Raw genomic sequence first — 12,223 nt, forward strand, 5'->3', positions numbered from 1 at the left:
ATTCATGTCCCTTGCCCATTTTTCAATTGGATAATGGCTTGACTTTTTCTACAATTGGTTTAGCTCTTTATAAATTTGAGTAATTAGACCTTTGTCAGAGCTTTATGTTATGAAGATTGTTTCCCAATTTGTTGCTTCTCTTCTAATTTTAGTTACATTGGTTTTGTTTGTACAAAATCTTTTTAATTTGATTTAGTCAAAAGTATTTGTTTTACATTTTGTGACTATTTATAAGTCTTGCTTGGTTTTAAAATCTTTCCCTTCTCAAAGATTTGACATGTATACCATTTTGTGTTCACCTAATTTATTAATAGTTTCCTTCTTTATATTCAAGTCATTCACCCATTCTGAATTTATCTTGGTGTAGGGTGTGATTTGTTGATCCAAACCTAATCTTACCCGCACTGTCTTCTAATTTCCCCAGCAGTTTTTATCAAATAGTGGATTTTTTCCCAAAAACAGGGGTCTTTGGGTTTGTCATAGACTGTCTTGCTGAGGTCATTTACCCCAAGTCTATTCCACTGATACTCCTTTCTGTCTCTTAGCCAGTACCAAATTGTTTTGATGACCACTGCTTTGTAATATAGTTTGAGATTGGGGACGTCAAGGCCACTTTCCTATGTATTTTTTTTTTCATTATTTCCCTGGATATCCTTGATCCTTTGTTCTTCCAAATGAACTTTGTTATGGTTTTCTCTAATTCGGTAAAAAAAGTTTTTTGGAAGTTCCATGGGTATGGCACTAAATAGATAGATAAGTTTGGATAGGATGATCATTTTTATTATGTTAGCCCATCCCACCTATGAGCAATCAATGTTTTTCCAGTTGTTTAGATCTAGTTTTAATGGTGTGGAGAGTGTTTCGTAGTTGTGTTCATATAGTTCCCATGTTTGTCTCGGGAGATAGATTCCTAAGTATTTTATATTGTCTAGAGTGATTTTAAATGAAATTTCTCTTTCTAATTCTTGCTGTTGAGATGTGTTGAAAAGATATAGAAATGCTGATGTCTTATGTGGGTTTATTTTGTATCCTGAAACTTTGGTAAAGTTGTTGATTATTTCCACTAGCTTTTTAGTTGATTCTCTAGGATACTTTAAATAGACCGTCATATCATTTGCAAAGAGTGACAGCTTGGTATCCTCATTGCCAATTTTAATACCTTCAATTTATTTTTCTTCTCTAATTTCTACTGCTAGTGTTTCTAGTACAATATTAAATAATAAAGGTGATAATGGGCATCCTTGTTTGACTCCTGATCTTATTGGGAAGGCTTCGAGTTTATCCCCATTACAGATGACGTTGGCTGAAGGTTTTAGATATGTACAGTTTATTATTTTTATGAAAGGCCCTTCTATTCCTATACTTTCTGGTGTTTTCAATAGGAATGGGTGCTGAATTTTATCAAAGGCTTTTTTCTGCATCTTTTGAGATAATCATGTGATTTTTGTTGGTTTGCTTGTTAATATGATCAATTATGTAGATGGTTTTCCTAATATTGAACCATCCTTGCATTCCTGGTATGAATTCTACCTGTAGTAGCTAACCCTTGTGATGACTTGCTGGAGTCTTTTTGCTAGTATCCTATTTAATATTTTTGCATCTATATTCATTAGGGAGATTGGCCTATAATTTTCTTTCTCTGTTTTTAACCTGCTTGGCTTTGGGATCAGTACCATGTTTGTGGCGTAAAAAGAACTTGGTAGAACCCCTTCTTGGCTTATTCTGTAAAGTACTTTGTATAACATTGGGATTAGTTGTTCTTTGAATGTTTGATAGAATTCATTTGTGAATCCATCTGGACCTGGGGATTTTTTCTTAGGGAGTTCTTTGATGGCTTTTTCAATTTCTTTTTCTGATATGGGGTTGTTTAGGTAATTTATTTCTTCTTCTTTTAGTCTAGGCAATTTATATTTTTCTAAGTATTCATCCATATCACCTAGATAGCCATATTTTTGCCATATAATTGGGCATAGTAGTTTTTCATGATTACCTTAATTTCCTCTTCATTAGAGGTGAGGTCTGCATTTTCATCTTGGATACTGTCAATTTGTTTTTTTCTTTACTTTTTTTAATAAGACTGATTAGTACTTTGTCTATTTTATTTGTTTTTTTTTCAATGTACCAGCTTCTAGTCTTATTAATTAAATCAATAGTTCTTTGGCTTTCAATTTTATTGATTTCTCCTTTGATTTTTAGGATCTCTAATTTAGTCTTCTTCTGAGGATTTTTAATTTGTTCACTTTCTAGTTTTTTAATTTGCATGTCCAATTCATTGACCTCTGTCCTTCTTAATTTGTTATATATAAACTCAAGGATATAAATTTCCCCCTGAGTACTGCTTTGGCTGCATCCCATAGGTTTTGAAAGGATGTCTCACCAATGTCTTTTTCTTCAATGAAGTTATTAATTGTTTCTATGATTTGTTCTTTAACTAGCTGGTTTTGGAGAATCATATTGTATAATTTCCAATTAATTTTTGGTTTACATCTCCATGTACCCTTAGTAATTTTTATTTTCATTGCATTGTGGTCTGAGAAGTTTGCATTTATTATTTCTACCCTTTTGCATTTGTTTGCAATGTTTTTGTGCCCTAATACATAGTCAATTTTTGTGAATGTACCATGTGCTGCTGAAAATAAGGTGTATTCTTTTGTCCCTATTTATTTTTCTCCACATGTCTACTAACTCTAATTTTTCTAAGATTTCATTCGCTTCTATCACCTCTTTCTCATTTATTTTTTGGTTTGATTTATCTAGTACAGATAGAGGAAGGTTCAGGTCTCCCACTAATATACTTTTTCTATCTATTTCATCCTTGAGCTCGTCCAGTTCCTCCTTTAGAAATTTGGATACTATGCCATTTGGTGCATACATGTTGAGTACAAATATTTCCTTGTTGTCTATACTGCCTTTTATCAGGATGTAATTACCTTCCCTATCTCTTTTAACTAGATTTATTTTTACTTTGGCTTTGTCAGATATCATGATTGTGACTCCTGCCTTCTTTTTATCAGTTGATGCCCAATAGATTTGGATCCATCCTCTAACTTTCACCCTATGCGTATCTATCTTCCTCATGTGTGTTTCTTGCAGACAGCATATGTTAGGGTTTTGGATTCTAATCCACTCTGCTATCCACTTGCATTTTCTGGGTGAATTCATTCCATTCACATTCAGAGTTATGATTACTAGCTGTGTATTTCCCCTCATTTTGATTTCTACTCCTGGTCCTGTCTTTTCTTATTTCACTATTTCCTTCTACACTAATGTTTATTTATAATCAGTCCCCATAATTACCACCCTTATTTTACTTCCCTTTCTACCCCCCTTCCCTTTTTATCCCCCCCTTATTTTCCCCTGTAATCTTTTTATAAATTCCCCCCCCACCCTCTCCCTCCCTTGTATTTCTTTCCCTCACCACCAGTCCATTTTTTACCCTTCTATTTCCATATAGGGCGCAAATCTATTCTCTGCCTCAATGAATTGGATTATTCTTCCCTCTTTAGGTCAGTTTCAAAGCACATAAGAGATGAGTAATTCCTATCTCCACCCTCTTTACCCTTCCAGTGTATTGATGTTCTCGCCCCTCCTGTCATGAGCTTCTTTGTGACATATAAATTTACCCCCATTAGATTCTTTTCCTGTTTCTTTTAGTATTAACCTCTTTTTTTAGGTCTGGTTGTATACACACACACACACACGTATATGTATTTATGCATGCATATATCTATATACCTATTGTGTCTTGTCCTTTCATCCTATACAGTTTGTCACTGTTCCCTCTAAGTGTAATTCTACTAGCTGCCCAGGTGATAGCAACAGTTTTTAAGAGTTACCAATGACCTCTCTTTCTTATTGGGATACATATAATTTTAACTTATTGAGTCTCTTAAACATGTTTTTCTTCTTTTTTTGTTTTTCTTTTCCTCCTCTTTTTTAATTACCTTTTGATGATTCTCTTGAGTTCTATGCTTGGACATAAAATTTTCTGTTCAGGTCTGATCTTTTCTTTACAAATGCTTGGAATTCTTCTATTGTGTTGAATGACCATACTTTCTGCTGTAAGAATATAGTCAGTTTTGATGGGTATTTGATTCTTGGTTGTAGACCTAGTTCCAGAGTTCTTTGCTTTCCAGAATATCATATTCCATGCCTTTCAGTCCTTCAGTGTGGATGTAACCAGATCTTGTGTTATCCTCACTGTGTTTCCGTTGTACATGAATGGCATCATCTTGGCAGCTTGTAATATCTTTTCTTTAGTCTGATTGATAGTTTTTAAATTTGGCTATAACATTCCTGGGTGTTTTCAGTTTGGGTTTAAATACAGGAGGTGATCTGTGGATTCTTTCAATCTCCACTTTCCCCTCTTGTTCTAGGATATTGTGACAGTTTTCCTGAATAATTTCCTGTAGTATTATGTCCAGGCTTTTTCTTTTCTCATGGTCTTCTGGTAGACCAATGATTCTTAAATTATCTCTTCTCAAACGATTTTCTAAATTGTCTGTTTTGTGAATGAGAGGCTTCATATTTTCCTCAATTTTTTCATTCTTTTTGTTTAGTTTTATAGTGTCCTGTTGCCTTGTGAGGTCACTTAAATCCAGTTGTTGTATTCTGATTCTTAAAGACTGAATTTCATCCCTGGCTTTTTGGTCCTCCTTTTCCTTCTGATCTGATTTTCTTTGAAGGTCTTCTTTCACCCTCTTTACCTTGTCTTTCTTCTCCTTTGTCCCATCTTTCATCTTCTTTGCCTCATCTTTCATCTGCTTTACCTCATTTTCCAGCTGGTTGATTTTGGCTTTCAAGACACTATTTTCTCATTTTAGTTCAAGTGCCTCTGTTTCCAGATGACTTATCTTAATTTTTAAGTTATTTTCCCAGTTGTCTTCAGCTTCTTTTGATTTTGTTTTGAATTCTTCCACAGCCTGTATCCAATTCACTGGGATTTCTGATTTATCGTTTGCTGATCTCTCCCCCTCTGTTCCATTTGCTGAGTAGAAGCTGTCTATTGTAGTTTCTTTCTTCTTTATCCGTTGTTTGCTGAAATTCACCCCTTCTTTACTCCCCATATTTGTCTGTGCTCTTACTCCTCTCATTTTTTTTTAGTTTTGGGGGCTTCTGTCAGTCTCCCCTCTTGGAGCTTTAATAGGAGATCTCTCAGTGTAGCCTCTGGTGGGGTTTGAGCTTCCCTGACCTCTGGAGGCTTTTGATTGCATTAAAGTCCATCAGTCAATGAGGATGGATATGGAGCTTGGGTTTCCCTGAACTCTGGAGTCTTTTGATGAGATTAAGTTCAGCTTAGTTGGGCTGGGTGTGCTCTGAGTCCAAAACTTCCTGGAAGGCTGGAGCAAATATGGAGGATCTCCACCACTCTGACAAGGCTGCCAGGTCTATGCTCCCTCTCTAGCTCCTTCCCCAACACCTGTGTTGGACACTCTGAACTTGGCATAGCTCTGCTTGCAAGTTATGCCTTTCAGACCAGCACCTTTGACCACCCAGACGTTCCCGCTGCCTTTGGAATCTCAGCACTCTGGGTGGGTGGGGGGAAGGGTCCTGGGACCTTCCTTCAGTCTTCCCCTTAACCCTGAGTGTTCTCAGATTCTGGCTTTATGGGGGGAGGGGGGGCGTACCTTTTGAATTAAGTCCAGCAGGATGGTTCCTTGGCTCAGACTTGTTGTTAAGTTTGATTTTCAATCCCCTGGGAGCATTCAGTGTGTGATCCATTAGGAAGGGTATTCAGAGGTCTGAACTTCTGCTCCTTCGAGGCCTCCATATTACATCCCCAACCTTTTTCTTGAGGATAACCTTGTGTGCTACATAAAATAAATGTTAATTATCCCTGCTTTGATAATGTTGCAGTCTTTCTTTCTTACAACTCTTTAGCAGCCCCCTATTGTGACTCAGTAGAAGTCCCAGGCATTTTTCTAATATGTAGTTCCCTCAATTGATCTTCAGAGTCTCCAGACTCCTCACCAATCTGGCTGAACATTCCCCAGTTCACTGTTGCCACTTGTAAATAGTCATCTAGAACCAAATACAATAATCCAAGTGCCATCTGATAGTACAGAAGGGCAGCTTCTCCTTATTCTTGGAAATGGATATGCTTCTCTTAAGACTGCATTGGTGGTTGAGGAAGTTGTGTAGCTCAGTGCATTAAGAGCCAGGCCTAGAGATCAGAGGTTCTGGGATGAAATCTGACCTCAAATAATTCAAAGATATATAACCCTAGGCCACTCATTTAACCTCCATTGCACAGTATGGATTCTAAGGCTAAAAGGGAAGGGTTAAAAAAAGTATGCATTATGCTTTTTCAACTACCCTGTTACCTTTCCCACTTATAATAAGTTTGTGGATCTCTCAATAATCCCCAACATCTCTTTATGCAATCCAAATTGGCATTAATAGTCTGTCTCCAATTTCCCCTTTTTAAAATCAACCATACCCCATTACTTCAACTCTTTTCTATGGCATAGGTACCAGTCACTGTCTCATCGAGGCCGATGCTTTTTTGTGTTTTGGACTTTTTCTACTCAAGGATAGGACCTGATATCAATCCCCAATGACATTCATCTTATCACATTATGTCTACTGTGCCAGCATCCTAAACTACTTCTGCATCCTACCTGTTTCAACAATCCCTATCCTGCCAATTTTCTCATTATTTCTTTTTTTCTTTCCAGTTTCAAAATTATGCCTTCTGCTTGTCTGTAGAATTAGTAGAACATTAATGGTCATGATTTACAAAACTCTTTACAGATATTATTTCATTTGATCCAAGTCACTCATAGAAACATTGAACAGAATGAGTTCAAGAAAAGAAACTTCAGAATATTTATCTGAACTGATACAGAATGAAGTGAGTAGAACCAAGAGATAATATATACAATACCAACATTGTTCTGAAGGCAAACAACTTGGAAACCCATGGGACCTCTCATCACTGCACTGACCAACCAGGACTGCAGAAGACCCATGATGAAATAAGTTACTCACTTTCTACAAAAAGCTATAGACTTCCTATGAAATCAGCTGCCTCTCTTCAGAAATGGGATGGACTGAGGGTGTAAGTTGCAACACATATTTTTTGAGCTCTGAAATTAGTTTTCCTTGATTGTCCATGCGGCATCATACATGTATTTTAATCTTGAAACAATTATTAATATGTAAATATTGCAACTTATGTGCTCATGTACTGGATTCATAGGCTTATTAGTCTTGATCATTGCATTTAATAGGTACTGTATTAATTCTGACTACTCTCCAAATCTACAGTCCAAAAATAAGAAGAATTCCCGGGTAAGCTGCCATAGGGTCCTAGTTCACACCTTGTCTGACCAGATTCCATACCAGGTCATATGTTTGAATAAACCCTTCCTATTTGATCTTGTGGTAGTCAGTTGAACCAATGTTAAGTCTTGTGCCTTGTAAAATGATCATTAGCTACCTCCATTCCCCATTCCTTGATCCTCCAATAAAAGTTTGAGGACATATATAGTTCACTCTCTCTTTCTCTCTACCACCATCAGAGGAGCACACAGGCTGGATCCCAAGCTCTTGAAGCCAGGTCTCTGAGTCTCTCTTCCTTTGTTCTATTTCCTCTTTCTCTATATCCCCTTCACCCATTTTCTCTCAGTTTCTAACTCTCCTTCTCAGGTGTCCACCTAGGAATATATTAATTTGTGGCTACAGGCAGACACAACTCATCTCTGTCCCAAAGATTTTAGTTTTCATTACTGGTAGAAGGTAGAAGGATGACAGAAAATAGATTTTAGGTAATTGGAAAAAAATAAATCAAGAAAAAGCTCTTTTCAACCACGGGAGTCAAATACATAGCCTGCAACATTCTCAGGTGCTGCATGAACCAGGGGAAAAGGTAATTGGAAAATAGTTAACAAAAGAAAATGACAAACAGATAATTATATGATCATTTAAAATGTGTGCTTTCATCATCCTCATGTACAGATTGAGGCCAATAAAAAATCATTCCACCTCTAAAGTGTATCCTGTTGGTGTCTGACTTCCCCAAGGTCACTTCCCCACTTCACAATTCTATCTCTCCCCCCTGCTCTCCATTCAGAACATTCCTAGAGGCAGGGACAGGAAGTTGGGATACCCCTAAGGTTTGTAACAATAAAACTACATGAAATAAAAGGAAACTAAGGCCAGAGATGATCTCTCTATGGTCCTGCTGTACATTAATGTGATTATGGGAAAGGAGGGTCTGTCATCTGTACATAGGAAAGTCAGACCAGTGAATTAATTGGGCAGCAGGAATTCTACAGTGGATCCAGCTACTGAATACTAAAGCCAATAGATCAGAACCAGGCTTCACAAGAGACATGCTTCCATGTGGCATTTAATGCCACAAAGAGGAAAATATATGTCCAAATGTGAATCTCTTTGTGTGAAAGGAGACAAAGTTTATATCTTCCTTTCCATCTCCAGAATTTCCCTACGAAGGGGAATCAAGGCCAGCCCCATTGCATGACCATAGCTTATACTCCAACCAAGACTAGAAATATTCCGTGGTTCCACAGCACCAAGGGAAAGGGATTGAAGGAAAGAGTATTGGGCAGTCATTGAACCTGCGGTCCTAGAATTTGGGAGATGAAGAAGGTTGTATATCACTAGGACAGAAGAGAATAATACAATATCAATTACAAGGATGATGAAGACAACTCACATTCTTTTTATACCTACCATATAAAAAGGACCTTTACTCATAGAATGCTATTATATACAGAGAAAATGTAATTCATTTTTCCAGATAAAGAAACAGAGGCCTCAAAAGGAGGAGTCATTTACTACACAGAGAGTAGACAGAAAAGAAAGGATTCTATCCAAGTTTTATGATTCTGAGCTCAGGGCTCTTTCTACCACAATGCACTGTTTCATGGGACCAGGGGGGGGGGGAGAGTCACTTTTGTCTATTTCTGTCATGCCAGGGAAAGAGAGAGCCCCACACAAAGTTGGGGGCCCAATCCAGATACTCACCATAGATTATAATATTCTTGGTTGCAGTACGCGTCAAACCAGTGAATGAGTTAGATGCAGTACAGGTATAAGTGCCAGCATCACTCAGGAATGCAATAATAGAAAATGTAGCTGAGTTGCTGACTGGTTGTCCATTGTGTAACCAAGTGAATTGTGCTGCAGGGTTAGAATCAGCAACACAGCTCAAGGTAATATTTGCCCCAGTAGGGTACTCATCGGGGGAATGTACAATTGTGGCGATATCTGGGCCATCTGGAAGAAAGAGAAGGATTCCATATTGAGATTATGGCAGAAATAAGGGGGCATCTCCTAGTCTATAACCCATCACCAAGAACCACTGTGTCTCCCTGATCCTCCTTTGAGCTGGGAAATTCACAACTCATCTTCTACTTTTCCAGTGTGGATCTGAACTTGGAAGATCTTAGGGCTTTCTCCAGTTCAGCAGCCTGGATGGCCACCCTCCACCAGAACACATGACAAGGCCAATTTGGGCTCCCTAAAGATGAAAGGGGTTGGGAGCCTCAGAGCCTAGCTCTTTAGCTCTCTGAGGAGGGATGGAATTAGCCTGGCCTCTAGGAACACACCACCAAGCTATAAGCAGGCACCATATAGGAAGAACAAATTTACTCACAGGCAACATCCAGTGTGAATGGATCACTCCTACTGCGATAAAATGGGTTCTCGATTTCACACACATAGGGCCCTTTGTTAACTCTTCTTGTGAGACTGCGGAGAGTGAGTGTCCTCCTATCTGGCGGCAGCTGTATCCTGAGACCAGCTGGGGCAACTCCGTTTATGAACCACTGGTAAGCGTGAATTTGACCTGTAGCATTGCAGGTCAATGAGAAGTCTTTGGTCTCCACTGCAGTATTGTTGGAGGTGAGAATGGTAGGTTTGGACAGTGGCGCTGTGCAGAGAATAGACAGAAAATGACTGTGTTGGTTCTTTTTCTTACCTTATAACCAAATAAGTGGTTTGGAAGTGGCCTGTTTAATACCTTGGCAAGGCAGGAGGCCAGAGACCAAAAACCTGTGATTTCAATGGCAAGGACACCCCTTTCTCTGGTGCAGATCACAACTCCTCCAGGCCTTAGGAAAAGTTCAGCTTCAGTTCCTGTGGCTGACAGAGACATTCACATGGAGCCCAAGCCCCGGGTGCTCAGTCTTTCTGGGCTGAGGCAAGTAGGACTGGGGATGACCTACCCCAGACAGAAAAATCTGGGGAGATTTAATTGCATCTATCCAGGAATTCACTGAAGCACTATCACTATTAGAACAACTTGAAGAAGAACCTGAAAAGATTCAAGTTGTAACTTCTATGTGTGACATACCCACAGATATACCACAAGGGGTGTTTGCAAAATATCAAAATGATATGAATTAGATTAAATCTATTACTCCTGTTAGGATTGAGGTCAGGGAAGGAATACCATCTAAGATACCACAATACAAATTGAGTAGAGAAGCAGGAGAAGAGATAACACCTATCATAAATAGTTTGCTTGAGCAAGGTATATTGAGACCTATGGTATCTGAATACATTTACCCAATATTAGCTATTAAAAAGAATAAGCTAAATGAAGATGGAACTCCTGCCTGGAGATTTGTGATGGATTTAAGGGCTGTGAATAATTTTATATGAAAAAAAAAACACACTAAAACACCATCTCCAGACAATATCACAACTCAAATACCTGCAGAGTCTAGGTGGTACACAGTGTTGGACCTGAGCAACACTTGCTTCACTATACTATTGCACCTTGATTCTCAAAATATTTTTGCTTTCCAATGGAGACAAACCCAGCTGTGCTATGCAAGATTAGTGCAAGGATGTTGCGAGTCTGCTTCAATATTTTGTCAACTGTTGCAGAGACATCTAGCTACCATAAATTTCAAACATAGCAGATTGATACACTATGTGGATGATTTGTTGCTAGCATCTCCTGACCCTAAAACATGTTTGGAAGATTCAAAGAAATTATTGATAGAACCTTATAAGAGGGGACATAAAGTTTCTAAAAAGAAGATTCAATGGGTCCTACCAACAGTTGAATATTTAGGATTAGTCCTGGAGGGGGACACCAGGAAAATATCTAATAAAAGGAGGGCAGACATACAGAAGCTAGGCACCCCTAGAACTAAGAAAGAACTTAAGAGCTTTTCTGACGGTTGCTGGTTTCTCAAGGCAGTACATAGTAGGATATTCTCATATTTCCAAGTGCTTGATTGATATGACAAAGAAAGATATTAAAGAACCATTGCAATTAAATAAAGAACATTTACATGCTTTGTCACAGTTGAGAGGAGCTATTTTATCAGTTCCAATTTTGGGAATACTTGATTATATGAAAGAATTCCACTTGTATGTCCATGAAGCAAAAGGTGTTGCTTCTGGAATATTAGCACAGTATTTTGGGTTAAATCTGAGGGCTATTGCATTTTACAGTCCTATCCTTGACACGGTTGCACAAGGAATGGTTCATTGCCTCAGGAGCTTAGTAGCTACAGGTCTAATGGTCAAGAAGTCATATGATATAGTACTAGGATGTAAATTGCATGTGTATTCCGCACATCAAATTGAAAAACTGTTATGGTCGCAGAATATGCATTCATTCACCGATGCAAGAATATCCCAGTATGAAGTCATTTTGTTAGGCAATTATAACATCACAATTCATAGATATGCACCATCGAACCCAGAAACTCTGATCCCTGATTTGCCAATGAATGGAGAAGTATTGCATGATTGGGATCAGATAGTGGAACTCATGCATAGGCCAAATGAATGCCTTAAAGATACACCTCTTATGGATCCAGAAATAGAGTTATACATGGATGAATCCTCTTATGTTCATGATGGGAGAAAATTCACAGGGGCAGCAGTTGTTGACAATGACAAAACTCTTTGGCATGCATCACTGCCAAGCCATGTCGGCGCTTAGGGAGGATCATGGCCCTAGAATTAGCTAGAGGGAAAAGAGTTAATATTTTTCTGGATTCACAATATGCTTTCTCCACGGTGCATTGGTCATCATACATATGGTAAAACAGAGGGCATAAAACTTCAGCTGGGAAACCAATTGCATATCGCAATCTGATAGATCATATCATAAGTGCTGTAGACTTTCCTAAAGAGGTGGCCATAATCCATTTTAAGGCACACACTCATGGGAAGGACAGAATACCCGTAGGGAATGACTGAGCAGGCACAACATCAAAGTACGCTGCTAGGT

At 38.3% G+C, this 12,223-nt stretch overlaps 1 protein-coding gene across 1 annotated transcript in view; it reads right to left on the minus strand.

Annotated features, from left to right (window-relative positions):
* Positions 1 to 12,223, minus strand: part of LOC103103868 (carcinoembryonic antigen-related cell adhesion molecule 5-like) — a 57,861-nt gene that overhangs the window by 23,508 nt on the left and 22,130 nt on the right. The window contains exons 6-7 of the mRNA XM_056826225.1: positions 9,623 to 9,898; positions 8,919 to 9,243 (exon numbers count right to left, since the gene is read on the minus strand). Coding sequence (XP_056682203.1) covers positions 8,919 to 9,243; positions 9,623 to 9,898 — 601 coding nt within the window. The remainder of the gene's footprint in view (positions 1 to 8,918; positions 9,244 to 9,622; positions 9,899 to 12,223) is intronic.

This window comes from Monodelphis domestica, chromosome 4 (genome assembly GCF_027887165.1).
Source record: "Monodelphis domestica isolate mMonDom1 chromosome 4, mMonDom1.pri, whole genome shotgun sequence".
Classification (NCBI taxonomy): domain Eukaryota; kingdom Metazoa; phylum Chordata; class Mammalia; order Didelphimorphia; family Didelphidae; genus Monodelphis; species Monodelphis domestica.